General features: G+C 49.9%; 7 protein-coding genes across 7 annotated transcripts; 3 read left to right on the top strand and 4 right to left on the bottom strand.

The window, feature by feature from the left end:
- Window positions 1-589: 589 nt before the first annotated feature.
- Window positions 590-1782, top strand: B0I36DRAFT_425674 (uncharacterized protein; the record flags this gene model as incomplete). Its single annotated transcript, XM_046162348.1, has 2 exons — window positions 590-949; window positions 977-1782. 2 exons carry the CDS (start codon window positions 590-592, stop codon window positions 1619-1621), a joined length of 1005 nt encoding a protein of 334 aa, XP_046006192.1. The 3' UTR covers window positions 1622-1782.
- A 109-nt stretch (window positions 1783-1891) lies between these two features.
- Window positions 1892-3615, bottom strand: B0I36DRAFT_377956 (uncharacterized protein; the record flags this gene model as incomplete). Its single annotated transcript, XM_046160620.1, has 3 exons — window positions 1892-2133; window positions 2224-2645; window positions 2717-3615. 3 exons carry the CDS (start codon window positions 3613-3615, stop codon window positions 1892-1894), a joined length of 1563 nt encoding a protein of 520 aa, XP_046006191.1.
- A 448-nt stretch (window positions 3616-4063) lies between these two features.
- B0I36DRAFT_255009 (uncharacterized protein) lies at window positions 4064-4461 on the bottom strand (the record flags this gene model as incomplete). The annotated part of the gene is made up of 2 exons (XM_046150851.1): window positions 4064-4332; window positions 4383-4461. The coding sequence occupies 2 exons, from the start codon at window positions 4459-4461 to the stop codon at window positions 4064-4066; spliced, it is 348 nt and encodes a 115-aa protein (XP_046006190.1).
- A 271-nt stretch (window positions 4462-4732) lies between these two features.
- Window positions 4733-6030, top strand: B0I36DRAFT_277889 (uncharacterized protein). Its single transcript, XM_046151426.1, has 2 exons — window positions 4733-5405; window positions 5456-6030. Exons 1-2 carry the CDS (start codon window positions 4892-4894, stop codon window positions 5983-5985), a joined length of 1044 nt encoding a protein of 347 aa, XP_046006189.1. The 5' UTR covers window positions 4733-4891; the 3' UTR covers window positions 5986-6030.
- A 1514-nt stretch (window positions 6031-7544) lies between these two features.
- On the bottom strand, window positions 7545-8804 carry B0I36DRAFT_377954 (uncharacterized protein; the record flags this gene model as incomplete). The annotated part of the gene is given in 7 exon segments (XM_046160619.1): window positions 7545-7592; window positions 7602-7729; window positions 7763-7980; window positions 8054-8505; window positions 8527-8542; window positions 8600-8742; window positions 8754-8804. Coding segments are annotated over 7 exon segments (1056 nt in total).
- Window positions 8805-9859: 1055 nt separating this feature from the next.
- Window positions 9860-10135, bottom strand: B0I36DRAFT_254818 (uncharacterized protein; the record flags this gene model as incomplete). Its single annotated transcript, XM_046150840.1, has 1 exon — window positions 9860-10135. A coding segment is annotated over one exon (276 nt), but the record flags the coding sequence as incomplete, so codon positions are not given.
- Window positions 10136-20082: 9947 nt separating this feature from the next.
- B0I36DRAFT_377953 (FluG domain-containing protein) lies at window positions 20083-22572 on the top strand (the record flags this gene model as incomplete). Its single annotated transcript, XM_046160618.1, is given in 7 exon segments — window positions 20083-20257; window positions 20279-20327; window positions 20382-20592; window positions 20653-21158; window positions 21208-21557; window positions 21609-22194; window positions 22209-22572. 7 exon segments carry the CDS (start codon window positions 20083-20085, stop codon window positions 22570-22572), a joined length of 2241 nt encoding a protein of 746 aa, XP_046006186.1.
- Window positions 22573-25752: the final 3180 nt, after the last annotated feature.

The following is a 25752-nucleotide window of genomic DNA, read 5'->3' as shown; positions in this document are numbered from 1 at the left end:
CTCACGATTGATCAGGCAAAGGATTTGAAGGCTCAAATCGATGCGACGCAGCAGTTAATAGCGGAAACGAGTCAGAATAGTGGTCGTACGAGGAGGCCCGAAACGCGCGCGCGACGATGTGGCGTCTGCGGCGAGCCCGGTCATAATGCTCGTACGTGTCAGAAAGTTGTATCTGCCTCTGAAGAAGAGGATTCTGAATAGTTTGAATTGATTTAAGGCGTTGTGGTTAAATTGTCTTATATATTGTCGTACGAGTTACTGGAAGGTGACCCGTTCACCCGTGTGACCCGCTTACCCGTGGATTACGTTAACCTTGGTAGAATTAGCTGATTTAGCCGTGACTGGGGTCTCGTTATTACGGCACCCGTGCTCATCTCCTCCGCTTAGAGCAACACTTTCTATGATTAATAATTCAAGTACTTGACGATGACAAATTAGGGGTTCTTATTGACCAGGGGCGCCGGCTTGAATACATGCTTTTAAATTACGAGCCGAGTGTCCCGGTTTTGCAATGCTCATAAGAGCTGCACGAACATACTGAGCCGCATTTGGTGAAAGGTCAACATCTTATATTCATCTCTTCAATATAATGCTCTTCTCAGGTTTCATTCTACTCCCCGCCTTGTTGGCATCCGTCATGGCATCCGTAACGGCATCCCCAGTTCTGGCCGCAGAGAATGGACATCACTCTGATCAAGTCATTGCACGCACTCTCTATCAATTTGAAAATGGCACCCGGATCGAGAATATCGCTGTGCGTAAGAACGGGAATCTTCTCGTTACCTTATCCGATCGGCCCGAGCTGTACGAAATTGACCCATTCAACCCGGCCGCTCCGAAGCTCATCCACCACTTCGCTGGCTATTCGGGCCTGGGTGGTATCACCGAAACTGCACCAGACCATTTTACGGTGAACGCGGGGAACATCACTTTTGAACCATTCCGTGCCGTTCCGTAATCATTCTCAGTGTGGAAGTTGGACTTCAACAACTGTGGAGGTAGAGCCAAGGTTTCCAAAGTTACCGACATGCCTGACGCTCTGTACCTCAACGGCATGACAACTCTGGATTCTCGGGCTGGCACTATCCTCACGGGCGATTGCGCCAGTGGTTGCGTCTTCCGTATTGATACGCGGACTGGAGACTACACTGTGGCGCTCGACGACGAACTGTTGCAGCCTCCGCCGAACGCCATATTGCCTGTCGGCGTCAACGGCATCAGGTTGATCGGGCACTATCTGTACTTTATGAATACTTTTAAAGCGCTTTACGGCCGCGTTCCCGTGGACCTAGTTACCGGGAAAGCGAAGGGGCCGTACGAAGTACTAGCTGCAAACATTATCTCCGACAATCTTGCTGTTCGGTCAGGTGTCGGATACCTTGCGGGCAGCCAAGGGAACGTCATCTATGAAGTTCAATCTCACGGAGACAGAAAGGTTATCGCTGGTAACTTGAATTCGACCGTGGCCCCTAGTTCTACCTCAGCTGCGTTCGGAAGAACTAGGAAGGATAAGAATACTCTATACGTCGTTACCAGTGGAACGGAGGCAGCCCCTGTTAGTGGAATGTATATTGAACCGGGGAAGGTGGTGGCTCTGGATGTACATAGCTTCAACTGTTAAAATCTGATGAATTGTGGGCGTATAAGGGTTAAGTGGCAACAATCCTATCGCGTACAATCACTCCCACCTGCCTCAAGGCATAGTCCTTTCGTTCCTCAAGGCAAGGCATTAGTGGGAGAAGTTGAAAGCTGGCTGTTGGCGGAGGCTTGATACAAATCACGTGAACTAAAATCGGCGAAAACTGGTATGATACGAGCTCGGCCTTTGAACTCTGCACTTAAGCGATCAAAGGAACAGACGAAAGAAGCTCCCCTTACCAACTCAGATTTCTCACATATCCAACCCGCGGTTCTCGTAGGTATCAGCATAGATCGCTAGACTCTTTCCAATTGTGACAGTGATCGGCCATGCCGAACTATTGCTGAACACCCTCGACCAGATTCGCAGAACGGCAAGCCCCATGTGGAATGCATCTTCTAGCCACAAACTCGTATTTATATCTCCCCAATCGGCCGAAGATACGGCTTCAGTTAATACTTGTCGTAGGCAGTGTAGTACATATTCCTCAGATCCTGAAGGTTAACAGTTAGTCAGATCATCTTGAGAGGTATCGTTTCAGATATCTCGGGCTGAAGTATACAGTGATTGTTTGCTTGACTCACGATTCATAGTTTGCACTGCCTTTGCAGCAGAGATTGCATACAGCCATTTACTAAGAAACACCGCGCACTCGAGACTACCAAGTGAATGCTGACAACACCAGAATATCGCTTGAGTATGCACCACATACTCGATGCCAATTGCAACCGGTATGCTGAGCGCATGGATCGAGTATAGAAGCGCGGAAACTGCGCTCTTGGTCTGCTGTATTTGTGGAGAGGGGACCTTTGCTAAAGCTGCGGCAACCTGGGCCGGAAGTTTGTATGCTAGACCTCGGTAAGGCCCAATGTCCAAATGCACTCGGACGTGAGCGAGACCGAGAAGGGCAACAGATGTGAAAGCGATGGGGCCGTTCTCATCTCGTGGGTTGAGACTGGACTCGGACGTTCGTTGCCAGGTCGTGGCCCAATTTGAAAGGGCTTTACTGTTGATGAATGAGGCCGTTAGCTCATCCTAAGTGAATTCAATAGTTGCTGTCACTCGAGAATTGCTTACTGCAGGATGATGATGTCTTCTTCTCGAAGAATCGGTGTAACCGCAATCTGTCGGATTAGGTAAATGCGCTGAAGAAGCCCATGAAGAAGCACGTAGTTTCCAAGAGGCGAGGGCGCAGGCTGCATCTGCGGTGTTTGTCCATCCGAACTCAAGAGCGCTTTCAGTGATTCGGGGAAACGTCTCTGCTCGTTTACTACCTCTTGTCGAGCAAGAAGCCACTGAAACTCCTCCATTGCATGCCATTCTCTTACTGTACAGGGAAGCTTCAGGTCAACCTCGTGCCAGAAGAGAACTGGCGGGTGATCGTATGCGATTGTATGCAAATTCAAAAAGCAAAAGGCCATGGCCTTAGTCCGAATGCGGGTTTCTGACAGTGCCCACAAAGACCAGTCCTGATTCGACATCTCATCTTCGTCGGTCAGACCGTCCTCTCGCAGACAGAACATAAGAGGACGATGAAGTTCGAATGCTTCGTCAACGAGTTCGGCATTTGCCGACCAAGTGGCGAGCACAATTAGCGTGAGGAGAGCGCTGGCAGACTGAATGATGGCTTCTGACTGATCAAGCCCGGGCGTAGGCTTTGCTTCTTTATTTCTCGAGCAGGTAAGGCGTATTCGCTCGAGAGCAATGGTTTTACCAGCATGAAAGAGCAGCAAGGACGTGCGTGTTTCGTATCGTTGTTGGGCACCCAGAGCAGCAAGAGCCAGCACTAATTCCGGAATACAATGATTCAGACATAATGTTGGTATGTGAATGTACGGTAGATGACTTGCCAATGTCTCCTCCCATGCGGACAGACATTTCGTGAATGTGTGGCATGAGGGGAGACTGATGTCGGCCAAGCTATCTTTGAACTGCTGAAGTTTACTTTGTAGGTTTCCGAGACGGTCTTCCGTCATTATAAGCGGAGATGTGTTCGGATTTTGACGGACAAATTGAACTGATCAGTCTCATCCAGAGGTTAGAGATCCTTTCTACGTTGCTGTGGGTAAACAGGGAAGGAGCTAGGGCAAGAACGGTTCCTCACCTTGGTTGAAACCCATGCCTGTAGCATGACCAACAAGGCGGGACGTGAACGGCATCGGGCCATCTGATCTCTTCTCTGCAACTGGAGCCATACTGACGTGTAGATCGTCGTGTCCCGGAGGCACGTCCTCTTGCCGAATGGCCTCCGCGGCGGGTTCAAAGAGACCCGGCCCAAACCAATCAATGTGCAGTCCTAGGCTTCGGGTAAGGGTTTCGAAATCCATTCGTGAGCTGGCGAAGTCTAGATCTTCTGCTTCGGACGCATCTGCTTCTCAATTAACAACGTGTCCGCCCAATTCGCCAGCGTACGGTCTCTCTGTCTTACATACAGTTTTGAGACGATGGTTGCCAGGAAGTATTTCTGCTACAGCCCTCAGCTGCTTGCTTGCCAATGTCGGTACCTGCTTGATCGTTACGCTCGACGTTGGCGGGAAAGTTGACAAGTCCCATCGTCCGGCTCGAACTCGCACTAATCAAATGCAAAGGGTCTTCGGAGTCGTCTGTATGTGCGAGTCCCTCATGGCGGCGAAGGAGATCTTTCCGGGTGAAGCATGCTCCGCAGTGGCACACGTATGGCTTCTCTCCAGTGTCTACTCAGATCAGTCCGAGTTTGAACAAAGATTAGGTAAGCATGACATACGAGCGCGACAATGCCGTCTCAAATGTTCAGGCCGTTTGAACTCGCGCGAGCAATGCGGACACCTGTGTACTTTAGGCATTGTGTGGTAATAGAGAATGTGGAGGGGAAAGTAGAATGGCTCCAACAGCTCTCAAGTAGCTCCAACAGCTCTCAAGTAGCTCCAACAGCTCCAACAGCCCCAACAGCTCCAACAGCCCCAACAGCCCCAGTGAGACTGCTGAGGAGCCCTAACTTGATTATAAACCATCCCGACCCACTTATTAGTATGCCCAAGCGTAACATTCCGTTACTTCCCACAGATTGATTAGCAAGTATGACGTTTAAGGTACGTAACGTGATTGCTGTTCTCCGAACGATGTTTCTTCTTGGAATGGTCAATCCGAGGCACTGCACCATCGTGCTTAGAGCCCACATAAGTCGTGTCGTCTTACTTTTTCGTTCCATCTCAGACATCCTCAACCATCTGACCAAGAATCCCAATAAGGCTTATTGCAATTCAATTCCGCATCATGGCAGCTCAACACACCGTCTTCCGTTTGAAACATCGGAACGGATTCGACGGTCTTTATCAGCAACAAGAAGACGTCCCCAAGATCACGAAGCACGAGGTCCTTATCAAGGTCCGCAGTGTTTCTTTGAACTTTCGCGACATCGCCATTGCCACGTCGAAATATCCATTCCCAGTTGCAGACAACGTGGTGCCATGTTCCGACATGGCTGGCGACATCGCGGAGATCGGCGAAAGCGTTCAAGAGCTGAGTGTAGGAGACAAAGTCGTCGCATCATTCGATATCACCAACCTCTACGGTCCGCAACGCGACTGGAACTATGGACAAGGCGGCCCTATCGACGGTGTACTTCGTCAATATGCAGTATTGCCAGCCTCAGCCATCGTCAAGGTCTCTTCTGATTCTCCTCAAACCTATTCTCAATGGGCGTCTGTGGTCTGCACGGGTGTCACGGTGTGGAACGCTTTCTATGGAAACCTACCTTTGCGCCCAGGGCAAGTCGTATTGTGTCAAGGTGCCGAATCTCTTCCATCGCTTCGCCAACTACATGCTAATGCGTCCTAGGAACCGGTGGTGTCTCGATCACTGCTACAATCCTAGCGAAGGCAGCAGGCGCTACGGTGATCATTACATCTTCCAGTGACGACAAGCTGGCGCTCGCTAAATCCAAGTTCGGAGTCGACCACGGAATCAACTACAAGAGCACACCCGATTGGGCAGCCAAAGCTCTGGAGTTAACTGGAGGGAAGGGCGTCGACTACATCGTGGAGAACGGCGGCTCTGGTACAATTGCCCAAAGCATCAAAGCAATCGCTTACGGTGGTATTATCAACGTAATCGGTTTCTTGGCTCAAGCGTCGCAAGAGGAGATGCCTGATGTTGCCGGCCTTGCTCTCTCCAAGGGCGCAGTTGTCCGTGGCATCATGGTCGGGTCTAAACAGCTCCTGGAAGAAGCGGTTAGGTTCGTCTCTCAGCGACAGCTAAAACTTCCAGTCGAGAAGGAGTTCCCATTCACCCGTGAAGGTGTTCGAAATGCATATGAGTACCTGGTTTCTGGCCAGCATGTTGGCAAGGTCTGTATCAATGTAGACTAGACAGCTGTCACGATCCTGCCTCCGGGGTCAACCGTCTGGCAGGGCGCTGGGGTTGCTGTTCTGCAAGATAGGTAAAGCCTGTGCGATAACAACTAACACTCTGCTGTCGTTCTCTCTTTGGGTTGTCGTGTCTCTTGGAAGAGATACCAGTCTCGGCAATTGAGTGACTAGTTCAAGTGTGTGGTGAAACTGATACTTAGATTGATCGCTGAAGTACAAAGGTAATGACTGTCTGTCTAGGAGATCCTTCATCTATATATCCTTTGTCCTTCACCGTGTGCTTGTGTGGTCCTCCCTTCCTGCACGACGGTCATGTCTTTGATGGTGACCGTCATGCTTGGCGGAGCGACGGTCATGCAGATATGCATGACCATTGGTACGGTACCCGGGTCCGATCCTTATCGGCCCCTTATCGTTGCTGACATAAGAAAACCTGTGACGGCACTGCCACATGATCCGCCCTTGTCCTTGGCCTGATCCTGTGGCCTAGTTGTTTGTGCTCCCTTTCGTGCCCAAACAAATCGTCCCCTGCTGGTTGGCCGTTACAACAGCCTTGTATGCATTTTTCTCTGAGCAAGAGCACTAGTTGATGAATACAACATGTGTACCCGTTATCAGGAATGTGCGTTAACATTTGGTGTAAATCTACGGGTTGCCCTAAACACAAACCTATTTGGTGCTAGCTTCCAAGCTCGCCTGGCAATGAGCCACTGGCACTCTTTACTATTGAAGATGATGAGAAAATGATGCAATCGCTCGACACCGTCCACCATACTTCAACAATTTAAGTTGTTGTTGGCGAGTTCAACATGCAGACTAAAGCCATAAAGGTTACACAAACATGTTGTGGATTCCAAAACAACGTAAAGCAGTTACAGCAATGGGCTTGTTGCTTGGGAGGAAGGTCTTGCGGTCCGAATCTAGACCTTCTTTACCCGGCCCAGCGCCGCGATCCACTACTCTCACGTCCTCATCGACGCTGGATGACCTGTTCTTCCACCGCTGCATCGATGGCCTACGTAGCATGCCCCTCATGACAAGGCTCCTTCTTGCAAGCCCTACGCAGCAGGATGCGCATGCTCGTCCATTCAGGCCACTGCAGGGGAAGTCAAGCATGGACCGGTACCTGGTATATAGCAAGCGCTTCCTCTGCTACTGCCTGAATGTCCTCGACCTAGATGAGGCCACACTTTGGGACCAGCACGGCTTCCGCATCACCCCAGTCCAGAGGACCAGCCTCGAGCAGCTCCAAGAGCGCCTCAAATTATTATGGTGCCTAACAGAACGAGGAATTGAATTATACGCAAGCAGTTAAACTTGACCCCTACAAGTTTATTGGCTCTGGAAGACTCATTTACACGAACGCATCTAGTCAGGCCCAGAAGGCTGAGTGGATTGCTGGGCATGATGTGGATTGCATAAAGTCATAGAAAGATATCAACGAAATATAGAATGAATCCGAGGGATGATGTCTGCGAGACTCAACTCAGACATGATTGAGAAGACGATGAGCGGTGTTGTTCGGTATAATATAGTAGTAAGCAACATTAACTTCTGTCTCATCGCATGGAAACGAGACAGGTCCATTGATTATCAAACACAATGCTCTCTTATACACTCTGCTTAGATGACCTATCGCTGCGACCATCCTCGCCATTGTCCATCACAACTGTAGTCTCGACCGTCTTTGTGATGCCATGTGGGCCAGGATCTGTGGCTAGATGTATCTCCGAGCCAGAGCTGCCTTGACGAGCTGGCGCGTCTATTCCTAACTTGCTCAAAATATTGTTACCCGACTTCGTCATGGCGTGACTGCCGCTCACGACAACTCGGGAAGTGATATAATTGGCTGGGTTAGATTTGTGACTGCTGCTCCCGTACCGGCCGTCTCCTTGCTCAGCCGCACCGCTTCTCACAACTTTCGAGATCAGATTAACCATTACGAGCTCGATGTACAGCTTGGCTATGTATGCGAGAGGGGCGAATTGGACGTATCTGCGCGAACAGAGTCAGTTAGTTGTCCACGCAAGAATCAAGGGCGGAAGAGCCACGGCGGCCAAAAGCTCACAAGTAAGGGTTTGGCAAGCTCAAGAAGCCAAGTAGTAGAATATCTATGGACGTAGAGACAACCACCATTCCGGCATTGAAGTTAAAGAGCCTCCAATACTTGCCTAGCCCGTGAGCAATCAGCCCGAAGCGCACCAAATATAAGAAGGATGCATTGAGCCCCAAATCAATGACGAGGAAGAAAGACTTCTCAGCTTTTTCGAACACAAGGTTAAGATGAATCTGGGAAGGTGTAGCTCCTGGCATGTGGGCGGTAGTCCAGATGTAGTAAACGGCGATATCAATGCACCCGATAACAATCACAAGACCCCATTTCAGCCTTCTAGCTCTGCCTCTGCTAGTCATTAACCAAGCGGCGCGGTTGGCAATGATTTGGGGTAAGAGTTGCGTCTGGATTGCCCATAGTGTCACTACATAATTATTAGTCCAAGAGTTTCTCACAGGACACCCATCCTATTTATAATTACCAGAAACCAAGTAGAACGGGAGACTGGAGATGCTAGTTAGTATTGACCCTGAGTGCGACTACCGGATGACTAGGACTCACCTTCCGGGAATGATTTTATTCAGGTACAGATATGTGACGGTGGCAAATATGAAATTTACCCATGCCTCTGTCCAGATCATATACAAGTACGCGTTGTGAAGTCTCCGTGTGCGTCTCCATACGCTCCGTGTCTGCTGCACAACCTTTGCAAGACAAACACGAAGACGCCTAGAAAGAAGCCGAAGTAGATGGAAGCGAGATCCATATCAAGCTCTAGAGATCAGAGCGACAAAGCAAGGCGATGGACTAGGCACGCAAGCGAGACGTAGCAGTTGAAAGAGGTCATAGAAAGCAGTACTACCCAGCCCACCTTATATAAACAACTTGCCTTTAGTAGTAGGAGAGTTATGGGTGGTGAGGTACTTGGTCTTTCAGAGCCGATCGACAAATTCGTTTATTTTGCAGGGTGCACGCGTGCAGATTCCCCCCTTAGCACTTACAGGGGACATGTCAAAAGTGTTATGCTTGAAGGAAGCCACGACTAAATCTCAAGGCTCGTGAGTTCTTTTAATTAGGATAAACACCGCTAGAGGTGGTGGCGTCCACTCTCGCGGCCCTCCGTGTAAAATCTGCCCACAGACCAAGCTGCTGTGACATCTACGGCCAGCACTTGGTTTGGCAGGGTGAGGAATTACTCGCGCTGCACCTCTTCCATGCCATGGCTTTGGAAAACTTGCAAACCTTGGTGTTAGATCCAACTGGTTTGTCACCAACACACCTCAATGGCAGTTTCGAGTTACGTACCCTGTTCTCGACTCACACTGGAAGTATCTCTCTGTCTACTCGTTTGCCGCCACATTTGTAGGTTTGTTGGTTGTACGCCACCCTGGCTTTGGGTCAACTCCGATTCGTCTCCGTTGAATCAGGAGTCCCACGGGCCACATCTTGTTTGGGGGAATACATGCATACAAGCACAGGATGGCCCCATCAACACCACCAAGGGAAGTTACAGCGAAGCTAGTCGATTCCGGGACAAGGATTGGGAAGCGAGTGCTCAGCTACCTCGCCTAAGAGTCGAAAATCCCGCTTTTCTTGGTTTTCGCCTCTGGATTTATGGCGTTTCTGCTTGTGCTTGGCTGGGTGAAAATGAGTACCGAGGCGTAACATTGCAGTGGTCGGCTCTCGATCGCCGGCCGGAAGCTTCGTAGAAGACGGTACACGTCAACGACTATCGCCTGAAGACCTAAAGCACCCTGACGATCCTGCCCGATTCAGAAATCTTAACGTGCAAATGGGCATATATAAACATACCTAAATACACTACTTAAGACCCTCTAATGTAACGATGCTATCTAAGATGCCACGTAGTAGACTCAGCGCCTCAATCCAGTAGAGAGCCTTATTCCGCAAGAAGCTATCTGCTATTCCACCGCCGCGTACATTCCTGCCTTCATCCTGATTCGTAATGTTCTCTTCTAAATGATTGACCCAGTAGATGCAGCAATACCCGATTATCGGGAGTGGGCCAGGCGTCGGCGGTTTGACTTTCTCGAGTGGGAAGCCTGAGTCGCGTAGGTTGTAGATGTCACGTTTCACCGGGAGTTGAAGGCAGCTCTCCTGGTGCTCCACGTTCCGCGTGCCGTCGGTCTCGGCTAAGAGCGAGGAGCCTGGATGCAAGTCACGCCCAGAATCTCCCTCCTTGCTTCAGCAACTCGCTGCTGGGAGCTGGGCAGTCGCCAGCATAAGTTGGTGAGCATAGCCGTGCCGTCAGAGTTCGGCTTGGCACAAGACCATGCTCCGCCGCGACCAGCCGAACTTGGAAGCAAGATTGATCAATGGGGCCAACGAGGACTCCTGAACCGAGAGAGAAGAATATTGTAATCCTGCCGTGGCTGCTAGGAGCTCAAATGTTAGCGACACACAACGCGTGCGGGTAGCTGTGGCGAATGAAACCAAGCTTAAAGGAGTCGTGCTGCTGGCTTTCGGGTTGGGATGCCTGCGCCGGCCTCGCGGGTCGTGTGCCGCGAAGGTTTAGTGCTAGAAGGCACTTACGAGGAATTAGCACGTTGTCTCAGGGGAAGCCGTTAGCGCCCAAGAACAGGGCCCTGGAGCACATTGTACTAGAGAATGTTCGGGGGCCGACCGCCACGGCTGAGAGACTAAGAGAAGACCTGCACGGATGTGCTGATCTAGTTGCGGTTTATGAGATGATCTACTCTCTGCGGCTGAGAATTGAAAGGGGCTCGGAAGGCTCTCTTGAGAGAGTGGTCGACGAGATCTGGCGCGGCACAGTTTGGTGACACGGCGGGAGGCAGGGTTTTCGAGGGCGTTTGTCTTTTGGGTGGTCTTGTGTGGTTTTGTGTGTCGTTTGTGGCTGGCAGCAGTTGATCAGGGGCCAGACCTCGACGTGCTCGGTGCCGGTTCCCGACGATGGATGACGAAGAGGTTTGAAACCAAGACTAGCAGTATAGCTTATGGCTTATAGCTCATGGTCCGGGTTGATGCTCTCGGGGTGCTCGGCGGCCTGTGCGGGCCGAGAGAGTGTTTCGCAGCAGATGAGGAGGGGAGGGTCCAATGATTGGTCGGGCGAAGGGCGAGAAGGGCTGAAGCTTCAGCCCTCTTCAGTGCTGGTGACCCGGGGTGAGGGTGCAGGGGCAGGGGCAGCGGCCGGGTCAGGGGCTGGCAGGCACGACCCGGGAGCCAGATCCTCGTCCACGACCAGGCTGGGGAAGTGGGGCGCACCATCCATGGCAGGCGCACTTGAGCAGTCGCGCACGCGCACCCTGGCGGACGTCGCTCGAGTTGTCCTAGTCGCCCACCACGCCCGCAGCTAGCGCCAACAGCCCCCTTGCCCCAGCATCCATGGCTCGTCAAGCTCGTCAAGCTCGCAGCCTCGGCCGCTCCACAGCACGCCACTCAACGGCGCGGAACCCGCAGCTGTGACAGCTTCGACCCGGCTTCGACCCAACTTCCCCAGGATAGCCTGCCAGCATCAGGTACGCTAGCGTACCTTAAGGTATTAGGTATCCCAGGGTGCTCGCTTCTGAGTGGCCCTTTGTCATATTCAGTGACCAGCTCGACGTCTTCAGACCATCACTCGCCGCCAAGACAGCTCCACGACTAATCACCTTGGTCCTTGAGGCACTCACGAAGCCTGTCCAATATATCTGCAGAGCCACCAAGCCACAAAGGCGGCACAGGCACACCCTACAGAACGCTCTGGCCGAAGGCGCGTACATCGACCATTCCGTCAGGTAGACCCTGCACTGGTCCCGCAACACACTTCTTATCTGCACACCTCGAAATACGCCATGCTGGAGGATATCTGGATACCTATAGGTAGGTGTTTACTACATTTGGGTAATACTGGTGGGCGTCGGGGAGCTGTTGCGCCACGGCTGTTGCCCCACCTTTCACACTTTCACACCTCCATAGATACCGCTGGAATCCGGGGAAGCTTCCAAGCTCGCTCTGCTGTAATTTCCCAACCTTGCCACGAAAGTCAATATTGCCCGGAGCATGGTACCACCTCAGCTTGTGATATAACACAACCTCAACCCCTCCTCGATTTAAAAGAGCGCACTACAACCCTTCCATACTCGAAGATATCATGTAACAAAACACATTATCGAATCAGCCAAAGACATCTATCTTGCAACTTTGCAGATCCCCACCATGGCCAATTTAGCTGGGCACGTTTTCACTTCGGGCGTCATCTTTCTCGTTCTGACTGGCTTCTTCATGGCCATGCGGATTTGGGCCCGATTTTTCATCATTCGCTCCATTGGTATTGACGATGGTATGTCCTATGCCTTCCTGTGGTGCACCTTTACCAATACTGATATTCGCATTTATAACCCTTAGCTTTGATCCTGTTCAGCTGGGTATGCCCTATACTTTACGTATCCCGACCGCGTCTTTGAGCGAGCGGCAGTAGACAGATTACTGACTCTCGCCGACTTTCAAAGATATGCTCGATAGCTATGATCGCAGTTGTGATGGAAGGTACGCAGCACTAACATCCTATCTGCAGATAACGATTTCCGTACTTGGAGGTATGCCGATCTGTCACTAATTACGCGGGCATATAGCCGCCCGCCATGGTCTTGGATATCCCATAGAAGAAGTCGCCTATCCCGACCTTGTGTTATTTCTGAAGGTAGGCACACAGACCTCCGTTCAGCTTAGATGGAAGACTCAACGGGAGAGTAGCTTCAAACCGCGTCCTCAGCCCTTTACACTGCTGGTATCTGCGCCGCCAAAGCAAGCTTTGCCGTGCTGTATTTAAGATTGCTTCCAAACCCGAAGTACAGGTGAGTTCTGGTCCCCCACTCCCTTGATTGCCGCAGCGAACGCTGACCAACTGGGCAACTCCAGAATCCTCAACTATACGTTATGTGCCTTTTTGGCCTGTCAAGCTATAGAAGAGATAATGGTGGTCACGTTCGCCTGTAGCCCGGTCGAGAAATCCTGGGATCCGCTCATGGAAGGCACCTGCCTTAACTTATGGGTGCTTTGGTGGACTGATGTAAGTGTCTAATAACCCAAGCAGCTCATACATAATACGGTGGCATTTCTGGAGTTAATAGTCTTGTTTGACTAGTTTGTGTTCAACCTGTTCACGGATCTTTCGCTTTTCATCCAGCCAATTCCAGCCATATGGAAGCTGCAGATGCCAGTGGCAAAGAGGATCGGTCTCATTGCCATAATGTCACTCGGTCTGCTATAAGCCAAACGGATAAAACTTTGACCCATCGCGCGCACAAAATACTGACCATCTACCTTGCATAGTGTGACATCGATCTCGGTCATCCGCATTCATGCGGTCACGAGCATTGATTGGAAGAACATTACATATAAGCATGATACCAGAAATGATTGCAAGGCTCGTACACGATTGACTTTTTGCTGACCTGGGACCGTCCGAGATAGATCTGCTCGCCGAACCACTGATCTGGTGTGAAGCCGAATTATATGCTCTGATAATTTGCTCCTGCATACCGCCACTTCGACAAGTCGCCAGGAAGATCCCGGGGCTCAACACGGCCCTGGGGCTTTCCACTGGGGACAGCTCGAATCGATACTATGGCAACTCAAGACAACAGGGAGCTTCCTATCGCCTGCAGAGCCGCGGAAGCATTGCCTACACTAACAAGGGCACGGCCTCGAAGAATGCCAATCGCATCCACTCGCGGGCATACGGCACGTCGAGCCATGTCGAAGCGCTTCGGCACGCGGTGGCACAGAACGAGTCGCAGGACGAGATCTTCCCGCACAAGTCGACCAAGGATGGCGACGTGATCATGGTGACTCGCGAGGTCCTTCGCCAAGAGTCACATGCGGACGTAGATGGGTCGAGGTCCAACTCGGACGGCATGTCGAACCATTTTGAGGGCGCTGAAGTAGATAGCCTTCATAGCTTCGTCAAGCCATCACCAGCCTCTCATCCTTGACGAGTTTTCTCCCACTGTCGGGAGTTTGGGTCCAAATATATATCCAGTACTCGCAAATATTTTCTTCTCCCTCGCCTTCGCTCTTGGTAAAAACGACAAGACCGCCAAGGAGAATGCCAACATCGCAATCCATGGGTGGCGCACTCAAGCTTTGCCGAGGTAGCCTCATTTGTTCCTGATGCCCACTGAGCCGCTTTGAGAACTCTTCAAGACCCTCTCAAATCCACCGAACCATTACACCTGAGAACTTCGTCGTGGAGGCTAACTGGAGACCGGCGGACCGCAAACCACCCACGCGCCGGGACTAAGACGGCGTTACCCTGGCCTTTCCCCGCAACGGGGCTGCCTGCAGCCCGACACAAACGAGCCACGAGCCTCCCGTAAGCTTCCGGAAAGGGAACATGGTGTGAGCTCCGTGATGATGCCATGGCTTCCAAATGAGCTCCATCGTTCAACCCAGTTTGTGGAGTGTAAGGCGTCAGCCTCACAAGGTAGTTACGGTACTGTACATCCAGGCAGCCATCTTTCTAGCCATTCTAGCATGATTGCATGAACATGTACAGTCCCTTCTCTCTTCGACACACCCCTGTGCCAGATGTAGTGGATACGCTGGTGGCGCTAACGCCCACCCTGGCTTGTCCGAGGTTGAGCCAGAAGACAGAGTGCGTGCCCCAACTCTGAATGTCCCGCATTGCCGTGACCGATCTAAAACCTCAAATAGCCATGGCGCCGAACCTCGCACAAGCTGTCCACGAACAGCTTGAGCATATGATTACAAGTGGAAAATATGCTAACAATGAGATAGCTAGGACTGTCCGATGCAGTGAGCGCAATGTCCGACGTACACGATCCCATCTACGACACTTTGGCACCACGAAAGCCCCTGCGAACGTTGCTGGTCGGCCGAAGAGTATCACCCCGGCCATGCTCAGTGCGTTGTTCGATCGATTGCTTGAAAAAGCTGGGATGTACCAAGACGAGATGGTGGTGTTCCTCTGGGACGAATTCGAGACACTAGTAACAACGTCAAGCATTGGCCGTGCCTTGCGGGCGGAAGGCTGGACTAAAAAAGTGATTCGTCGAATGGCCGAAGAGCAGAACGCAGACCTACGTGTGTGCTTTGAGATGGTGTGTTTTTAAGCGGTATCGCTTCTTGGTCTCCCTATCCTGCCAGCAGTATGGCCCGACGTAGCAGGGTGGACCTGGGCAGCGAAAGGTCGCGTACACCTGTTGGCAAATTGATGGCTGCCCACTGGAGCCTTCCTCGGCAGCAATGTACATATCACGTTGTGCGAGCATTCGTTCTGAAGTAGACGCGAAGCCTCGTTTGGTCCCTAGCTTGGATGTCACACCAGCGCCTCCACTTGTTTGGATGTAGTTGAAGGTGATCTCGATCCTCAATCGTCGTCCAGCACGAAACAGATTGCTCCAGAGGAGAAGTTGCTGCTCTAGAATCGACCATTCGATGTCCAGTTCGTCGAATGTTTTCACGAAGTCTCTCTCCGATCGATCCTGCACATGGACTACGACGGTGGTGTCGTCTGGTCGATACGATCGATTCGAGGCTAGCTTCTTCTTCAACAATTTATCGAGTTTGCTTCGTAGGGTCTTCTCCCAGTAGTCACCTGGCGCGAGGACAAGGTTTTGCTCGCTATCTTTGGAGCCAGGGACGACTCTGCCATCTACTGTCAATTTCCATTCGATCGAGTAATGTATACAAGTAGGCGGATCCTCATCATAGGATTTCTCCTCGACCCAGTCCTTCAGTCGAATCAGGGGTAGTTTGCTGGTCACCGAGGTCTGGCTTTCGATTGACGGAGTCTCGGCAATTCCTTGACCATCATCCGCAGGTCTTGCCGCCGGGATTTGCGGGCTTTCGTAGTCATCGAGCTCGTGGACTTGCCATTCGTAGTCGTTCTGCCACGGGTCTGGATAGGCGTCGGATGGCATCGTGATCGGTTGCGATGGTGTGAACTGTGACGCAGGACAGTGTCTACGTGGCCATTCCATCGTAGTCGCCAGACACAGAGCCATGGTGCCTCTACAGGGTAGCTATATGAGACATTGGATCCACATAGAGATGAGTCATCCAGCCTGTGTTCCAGTACTCAGGAGCTCCCGCAGTCCCATGCTCACTAACCTGAAGCAGCTGAGCATGGCTTCCATCGAAGACACACGGTCAATTGACGATGGCGCGAGGCTCGACGGTGGTCAATTGACGTGCAGTTTTGGCCATAAAATGGTCGGAGGCTCCTCTGACCGCACTCCGTCCCGTAAACATCTATAGATCTGGCGTTCTAATTTGCGTCCTAATTTCATTTCGCTTTTTGTCGAAAGCCGCTTTCTGTCCCTTGCGGAACTAAAATGTTATTGATGAAGAGGTGGCCGTTGCGAGCGCTACGTGCAGTCCGTAGACTGTACAGCCCATCCTGCCAGAGGACTGCGAACTCGCGTTTCCTGCCAACACTCCGAACGAGTTCACGTTGCTTGTCCACCACGCCTTCCGCTGAGCAGAGAGTCTCAATAGAGGACCTGAAAGCCAAATGGGCCATGTCATCGCCACAAAAGACGGCCGGTCGAAGTCAAAACTGATATGGCTATAGGCCCTTGAGAGATTGCAGAAGGTCGCCGTGCAAGCTATGGCTTTCAACTTCGGCCGATCGACAGAGAACGAATAAGTGTAGAAATGTTTGGTAGCAAGACGCTTATTTGTTGCAGCATCGTGCGTTTTTCTCATAATGTGATGCCTTCATCCATGCAATAAGCGTGGAGTCCTGATCAAGCCATTACTGACTATGGAGCACGAATTGGCTGTCCTCTACCCCACCTTTTTGCAGAGGTGCCCACTTCTCCACTGACTAACGTGGTGTGCCAAGGTGCCTGTGCGTAGAACTATTTGTGCATGACCTACACGGACACCGATTTCGAATCTGACTGTAAGGGTTCCTCTTCAGACATCATCCTGTATATGCAATAACTGAAGATTGGGACAGTCCGATGTATAGTACAGCCAGAAATGGCTGTCCGGAACTGCCCCACCTGCCTGCAGGCAGCTTGTTTATTGCCCGACGGTCTTGGCATTGCCAAGACAAGACGGACCGTGCGCAGAGAGAGTTGAGTCAAGCGAAAGTGGACACCGATTTCGAATCCGACTGTAGAACCTGATGACCTTTGTCAAGTCTGGTTGGCTATCAGCGCAGTTGCTGAGTGGAACAAACAAATAGGTAAAGAAACAAGGCTAACAAAGCTTTATGGCACCAAGAACACAAGTTTTCAGTGCAGCTTCAACTCTCACGGCTAGGAGACGCGCTCATTCAATGGACAAGTTCAGTCCTTCTATACTGTACAGTACTAAGTTGCATGTTTTTCCGGACCCTCGGAATCTTGCAATATCTAAGCCCCAGAAGTGACTAGTTTATAACGATCAACGTTCCCCAGTTCCACGTCGGCATAATGAAGGCCCGAGAAATTATTAGTCTAGCTGAGCGCCAGCTACCAGAGTAGAGTCCCGACAACGAGATGTGGATCAAATTGCGATAGGTATGACACACAAATTTGCAAGCATGACATGACTTACGGATGACAATGATATAGGTATAAGAATCCGGTCTCTAATGCGTAAGTCCGAGAGGCTTCGACTATGAGCACAGTTTTCAACATGACCATAAGGTTTGAACGAGTCTTCATAGGCCTATTGAACGTATCGTTCACAGTCGTATTCACCAGTGTGGCCGCCGCTTGCGGCCCAGGTCTAATCTCTTATGAGTCTGCCGATAATGGAGTTTCCTATAGAGCATATATGATCATGCTGTCCCTGCTTTATGCGGCCAGCTTTACAGGAACCAGCTCCATCTTCTTTCTTGCTTTAGCCTCTGTATCCTACAATGAAGAATACTTGGAAAATCCCAAACTTTACCCTGTACAGGAAGTCTGGTACGGGCTGTCGCTTATGCTGTTTGGGATTACATCTATCTGGGGTGTGGAACGGTCTTTTTCCTGGGCGTCACAGCTGAAATCCAGCTCAGATCTTGGAGAGAGGGCCCTGTCTACTACTTGTATTGGAATAGCCGTTGCATTACTGATAGGATTAGTGGCCAACATAGCAATAGCTTTAAGGGTATGGAGTGGGCGATGGAGGGAAAGACAGGAAAATCTAAGGGCAGGGCAATATTAAAGGGTTGAATTACATGATATACAACTGATTGAACTGATTATCAATGAATGGACTGTGAAGCGGCCAGGTCATTTATGAAGCGGCTTACGTCGTTGCATCTAGCAACACAGCGGGAATCGATAGATATACTTTGATTCCAAGGGGTTATGAGCGCGCAGTAGTTATAGCGTCCGATGGCAGTGAAGTGTCTATTATACACCCACACACATATTTATTTCAAGACCCAAGTTGCTAGAATGGTAGTCTCGGCTAGTATTCCATGTTGCTCGGTGAGGGGCGATGATAATGCGAGATATCACTTTTGTCTATGACATGAACCATTTGGCTACCTTTCAGACCAAAGCCAAAGGATAAGCGCGTGGTACATGTGCACGAAACGGACAACAAAATCGCAGTGACGATGGGGTTAGGAGTTTGTGCCAACTGTAATGACATAATGTGCCCCTCTACTCTAGTGACGTTAGAGTCGACAAATGTGTTGCCTCCGCGACGTGAGCCTTTATCTCTGCACCGCAAGGTTACTGCGTGTTCATTTAATCGTGCGTGCCCTCCGCCACATCATTGGAATGGATTCGAACAGCCGTCCTATACGCGGGCGAACCGACGTCCATAACCAGCCTGCATTCATATATATAGCCTTAGCGACGATCCTAGTGCTCGCATACTTAATCCCGTTATCTGTAAGCATTGAGAAAGCAATCGACGAGGCACAAGATCGAGCTTCCGTGGCCTGCCTCAAAGCAGAAGCGGTGGGGAGCACGGTTGTCTCAATGCCACATTACTTATCCCAAGGCGTTAATTCTTTGACGGCGGGCGGCGTTACAAATTCGGTCAGAGCCATTGCTAGCTCGCTCGATCTTGTCTTGGAGGCAATGGAGAAGCTTTTGCTCTTTGTTTTCCACTCGATGACAGACACCTATATGTGTCTGCTGCTCATGGCTATTAATGGCGGGTTGAATATAACCATTAGCGCGATGGAGGAGTTTCGTTCGCTTTACCAAGACGCCACTACCGGGTCCTTGCAGTCTATCGAACAGAGCATAGCGACTACGAACAAGGGTATAGATAGCGTAAATGCTTTCCTAAGTCAAGGTGCAAACACAGTAGGCGGTATTTCAAGCACTATCAACAACTTGTTCGGCTCCCGCACCAAGCGGCAGGACGTACAACAACTGCCACACCTCAACGTAGAGGATGCGCTGGAAAGCATCAGGAATACGAAAATAGATATTGGGCCGATACTCACTGACTTGAATGAACTGGAGCGGCGCATTCCTGATTTCGCGACAGTGAAGAACATGACCGACATGGTTCTGACAACGCCGTTCCGAGCAGTACGGACGGAGCTGAATCAAATGCTTGGAAGCTGGGCATTCGATCCGAAAGAGCTTTTCGTTCCGGAAAAGGAGTCTTTCGTGTTTTGCCCTAACGACACCTCATTTACAGATGTCTTCAAAAAGCAACGCGATCAGGTTCGCTTAAAAATTGCATGGAGTATCGTAATCATAATCTGTCTCGCGGTACTACAGAAAAACGAGAGAAGTTGCTGTTGGTGACGCCAAATCCGGTTGGTGTATGCCGCCACTTTCCGCGGCGCAAACAGAGTGGGCTGTACCTCCTCTAAGTACCGGGTACTTAGGGACCCCACAAGACCCTGGACATGCTCAAACGCACCCATGCGGATATCTGGGCTGAGGTTATTTCCGGCCGACACGATTGATCTGATGTCGGCTGCTGATAATATAAAGGAACTGCACATGTTGAGGTTCAACTTTCCTCATTCTACCTCGGATATCATACTCATCAATCACTCTCATGACTGCACATCTTCCATTCTCCCAGCTGTACATCAATCTCTCTGCTAACTGCACATTTTTTACTCTCCCTACTATACACATTAGTGTTCAGAGCTGGCAATGCCAGTCACGCGCCGGCGCACAAAAGTGCGTGATCTCCTCGGAGCAGACCCTTGCGACTTTATCGCTCATTTTGAGGAAGCAGAGTCGGTCCAGAAAGCCAAAGAAAAGGCACGTGGGAAGCCCCTGACTCGGGAGCAAGATGCAGAACTTCGTCGGCGGATTGTGGCAAAAGGTCACTTGCAACCATTTCTAGCAAGAACGACGAAGAAAAACATTATCAATATACAGAAGAAATTCGAAGAGTAAGGCCGCAATCGCTTCGACTCATGCGCAATATCAGACTAAGGACTCACTAGGTACTGCAATTTTCGGGGACTTGTCCTCTGGTCCGAAGCATTGGCGAACGTGGACGCAAGCGCGATAATGGCCTTTCTTTTGTACCTTTGTCAAAACACCAAGATCAAGGCGAGAGACACACTATGGGTTTACTTTCGACAATTCAAACAACTCTATCATCATATCACTGGGAGGTATATCAACAGAGGAGATACTGAACAGATTCGCAACGTAAGACTTGCACTTGACATTATACAGTGGTTTGTCGAGCTAACAAAATATACGGGGTAGTGGTATAAGAATTTCCTTGCAAGCCAGTTCTCACTTCGGCATCCCAACGACGGTGGCAAGCCAGTCGTTGGTGTGGATGACTTGCACTCGCTTCTGGTATTCAATGTCGGCTACGACAAAGGCGTCTTACGACTTGAGAGATACCGCGTCCAGCTCTCAGCGATCTATCTGATACTCGCTTACACCGGAGCACGACCCGCTGAGCTTGTCCACAACGAGCCAGAATTGTCTGCGGGCGCGCAAGAGCGTCAGCAGCAGATTTTCCAGAATATCGAGGATATCACAAAAGGACTACTTGACCAAGACTTGGATCGTACGACAAACGAAGAAACACAGATTCTAGTCGAGCAGCTGAACCTTGAAACAAAGCGACGTGGTAGGACTAAGGCGCTCTGCTACGAGGACATACAACTTGTAGTGGTTCGCCACCCGGAAACAGGCAAAGACGAACTGAACATGATGATCAAGTTCACACATCACAAGGGTGCTGATCGAAAGCCAAAACCGTCAGTCCAATATACCCACTCTGTAAGCACTTTCTAACAGTGTCAGTAGGACAATTTTCTTCTTCACTCAAACGAGGAGACTGATTTTCTGCTTGATCTCACATATCGTGAGCCTCGCGATATCGGATGGTGCCTTCCGCGCAAGAAACTTAACAAGCGCTGAGCAGGTCTTCCAAGTGAGGAACAAACCGCCCGTGCAATCAACCAGACTCCATTGGAAGAAAGATTTTCTGAAATTGCCCATCTTCCGGCGAAGAAACGGAACGTGTACCTCTGCGGACCAGCCGTTTCCATACTCTCAACTACGAGATATTATGGAACGACAGACACTCGATGCAGGATTCGAAAAGAGCATTGGACCAAGAGCATTTCGCCGAGGCGCAGCGAACGCCGCAAATGGTGCGTACGACTTCGTTATCCGTTTCTTCGATCACTAATTATTATGAACAGGAAGCGCCTCTGACGCTGTGAGAGACCAAATGATGCGCCATGATCCAAAGTGGGCCATATTCAACAGTGCCTATATCAACGAGAAGGTCCAGTTTGATATCCAAAGCACCTTTATACAGGAGCCTACCAAGGACAGCCTGATCAGACTGTTCGCGCATATCGGCATCAGCAGTGATCCGCGAGCAAGTCAAAATATGGTGCCTGAAGAAGTCTGGGACAATCTTCCCCCGGATGGGGAGATTTCTCGACTGCAGGAGGAAAGACAACGCCTTAAAGGCGGCAAGTACCGCATTGGAGACAACCCTTACCAGCAGAAGATCCAAGCTTTAACAAGAGAGATTGCAAGAAGGAAGTCCCGGCGTTTCAAGAGAGTTTGTCAGGAGTATCGGGCATACTACTTCGATACTAGACCAACCCTGGACATTGAGACCCAAGTCGAAGGGATCAAGCATCCTGACTGGACTACGCCAGACTTTGAGGCAGAAATCCCCGCACGTAAAGATCTTGCAAACATCCTCTGCAAGCAGTCCGACAATCTGAGCGACAATCAGCTACAAGCTCTACGAACGAGTGCCGTAAAGCAATGGTAGAGCTATGTAGCAAACGCGAAATACCTAGGCGGGACGGTGTTTCGGAAGACGATTCTGACCTGGATATGGGGCAGAAGAAAGTCACGACGCAAGATGACTTTCCTCTTCTAATGCGGAATACGCAATGTCCACGATGTATCGGTGATCAGTCACTAACATACAAGCAGAGGACATTTGCATACAGCCGACCAGGATCTATGAACGATCATTTTCGAAAGGTTCATCTGGGAAAGTTAGAGGAGGAGCAACAAGCCGCGTCACTTATCTGTGATCATCCCAAATGTATCGCAGATAAGGTGACATTCAAAAATCTTGACCACTTCAAACATCATGTGCAAGTCAAGCACGGTGTCTGGCTTCGACCTACCTTTTGAGACTCTTAATCACGAAGGCTTTCTAGTTGACTATACAATTCATCAATAAGAGAAATAGTTACAATGTATCAAGCAAGGATTAAAAGAAATCGGCTTTGATATAACTATATGATAGACTAGGAGTATTTCAAGGAGTGATAAAGCATAGTAGTAAGTATAGTACTACGGGGATCCTAGATTTCGAACGAAAGAAATTCTAAGACTAGGCTTAACAAAGGTAGAGACCTAGAAGATGATCAAGGATTTAAAGTTTACTCACTCGCCCTTTGGCTAAATAAAAACTGGCTTCTGTGTTAGCAATCCAGCCCTTCTGGAAGTTCTAAATGTATCAAGGCTTACTATGGTTATACTGAAGAGTTCTTACCAGAGGAGAATCTAAATCTCTTTTTAATGGACATGCTAGCCGCTACTCAAGTTACAATACATAAAAGTTTGCCTAGAGGCTAAAAATAGCTAGGGAGGGTTAGCCGGGTTCTTGAGTATAACTGTGTTTAACTATATAATTCTAATTATAGCTAGGCTTTCTGAACTTCAACAAGCTTAAACAAGCATAGCAAAACTTGACTGAGGTTAACTGAGGTTGACTGAGCTGGACTGAGGTGGGCTGAGCTTGACTGAGCTGGACTGAGCTGGACTGAGCTGGACTGAGGTGGGCCGAGCTTGACTGAGCTGGACTGAGCTGGACTGAGGTAGGCTGAGCTTGACTGAGCATCAGCTGCCCCCGTGGTGTATACAGTATTAAACACTTGTCACGATCCGATCTCCGGGGTCAACCGTCTGATCGGCGCGGTGGGGTTTATGTTCTGAATAAGGCAGGTAGCGACCTCATGCAATACTGACTCCGTGCTTCTCGTGTTCTCGAGGGGGTTGTCGTTCGTGTCTCTTGCGAGATATCACACTCGGATCAATTGAGTGACTAGGTCAAGTGAAGGGTGAGGGTGATACTTAGATTGATCGCTGAAGTACAAAGGTAATGACTGTCTACAAGGAGATCCTCCTGGTGCTATATATCCTTTGTCCTTCATCGTGGTTCCCTGGATCACTTGGTTTCCTCGTGATCCTGGATCGTCTTGGATCCTTGGTGATCCTCGGTGATCCTGGATCGTCTTGGATCTGTGGTGATCCCAGCGATCCACTTCCGTCTGGCTGACATAATGGGATGCTTATGTAACCAGGGGTGTGCTGCCCCGCGTGCATGACCTGCCCTTGTCCCTGGCCCGATCTTGCGACCTGTTGGTCGGGTCGTCACAACACTCTTCGGATGGTTGCGCCTGTTTTGGATCAGCACTAAAGGCTTGGAATCAGACCCAGAACTTATATAGTTCGCCGAAAAGGAGTACGTCTCAGCCACATGTAGCCTGACTTGTTTCATACTGTGCCTGTGTCCTTAGCTGCAACCTCCTTGCCCGTCACCCCTGTATCTTTAGTTAGCGTTCAATTCCGGCTGCTCTATATTTGGATGACAGACCTACAGTGGCGCACCTGGACCAATCATACTAAGTTGGACCCAAATTGCGATGTATATCTTATAGGTTGAACTGTGCAGTACTTCCGCCCATTGTTAATCAAACTAGATACTATCTATGCAAGAAGAATCGAGATGAATTCGTCTATACGAAAGAAGACACAGACGCGTAATCGAGATCGAGAAAACTTTATGAGAAGTTTCAGAAACATTATGAAACGGCTTGATGTTCTTCATAAGAAGTACTCGATTGATGTTTACCTCTGCGCTAGGGCTGGTAGATATCTAGAGTACAGATCCTCATTAGAGTTTCCACCTGCAAGATCGGAAATCGTAAGTCGTCCCGTTTTCATCTTACGCAAAGATTATTAAATGAGACTCTAGGACACTAGCTACCCGCTCCCAATAACTAAGACGTCCGCAGACTATACGTACGATGGACTAAAGTAATGGAGATATAATGAAATTTTTCAAGTTAGAGTTTGTTAATATACCTAGCGTTATAAGTAAAGCTAGGCGTGTAGCCCTTGCTACGAATTAGTGGCTTACAAGGAAAGTGCACGTAGGTTGCACCAACTAGTGATAACGGAGTTATTAGTCGAGATGGGACTGTTGATAGTATCTTACTAGATAGCTGATATTGTTCGCCATCATAAGAGGATTAATCAAGAGCTCAGTGTAATCATATTCATTACTACTATCCTCTCTCTGCGAAACCACGATTCAACTAACCCTCGTACCAGATAGTCCTGGTCATCTTCCCGTGTCACCCCAAAATTCTCGTCATAGCGTGAAAACGAACGAAATACCGAGTTCCTGCCGCTATGCAAGCCTACAGTCTACTATGCACGCATCAAGCAGAGATATGAAGCAGGTATCCTGGTACTGTAGGAGCCAGATAATGCAGGCGCTGGGATGTTCCACGGGAATGCGCCAATTGCGGGGTCTCAACCATATGATCTATACCCCTTAAAATTTGGAGCCATATCTGGAGCAGTAGCTGTAGGCCAATCAGAGCCTTTGAACAGGATGATAGCGCACTGCGTTTGACAAGAAATGACTGGATAGGACAATATTCGAAAGTCATACGGGATATAGCACAGCCGTTCTTCATTTGGCCGATCAATACAACAATGAGCCGGCCAATACAGGAACGGGATGGATGCCCCTTGTATGCGCTAATTGTGGCGTACCCAGGGATGATGACCCATGAGACCCAGAGCCATTTCCGAAGCAGCAACTAAAGGCCAATCAAAACCACGAAACACAATGCTGTCATTCGGCATGCGCACGGGTTATCCGGCCTTAGCAGGATCGGATATAGAAGTGGACAAATACAACATATAGGTAGGGCATCTCGGACAGCCGTTCTGCTCCCTAATGTCATCTGTGGCAATGTTTTAAGTCTGAGGCTTATCTCTCTTCAATTTCATGGGCTTTTGCGTGTTTGCTATCATACCTCACACGGAAGGATGAGGATCTTTCTCTGATGCAGGAGCTGCCAGGCACAAGGTGTCCCACATGAGCAGCATTGACACTGATCCCATCATGCCTCACGCGACGCGATGCTTTGGTATGACTGGAGGAGCTAGGGTCGAAGCAAAGGCTGGTGCACGGCCAAAGCGCTGATTGTGGTGCTTCTGTTGCAGCAGGAAGTGAATGGCCAGCGGCTCTTTGATTATGCTAAAATTGGCTTTGCCGCATGCGCGACGGCG

Source organism: Microdochium trichocladiopsis, assembly GCF_020744255.1.
Source record: "Microdochium trichocladiopsis strain MPI-CAGE-CH-0230 chromosome Unknown B0I36scaffold_12, whole genome shotgun sequence".
NCBI classification, from domain to species: domain Eukaryota; kingdom Fungi; phylum Ascomycota; class Sordariomycetes; order Xylariales; family Microdochiaceae; genus Microdochium; species Microdochium trichocladiopsis.
This window is presented reverse-complemented; position numbering and strand designations above follow the sequence as displayed.

Bases quoted from the DNA above. Each gene is read 5' to 3' on its own strand.
- B0I36DRAFT_277889 (XM_046151426.1), top strand. From the start codon at position 4,892: ATGGCAGCTCAACACACCGTCTTCCGTTTGAAACATCGGAACGGATTC. The intron at 5,406-5,455 runs GTGCCGAATCTC...AATGCGTCCTAG, and splicing joins GCAAGTCGTATTGTGTCAAG to GAACCGGTGGTGTCTCGATC.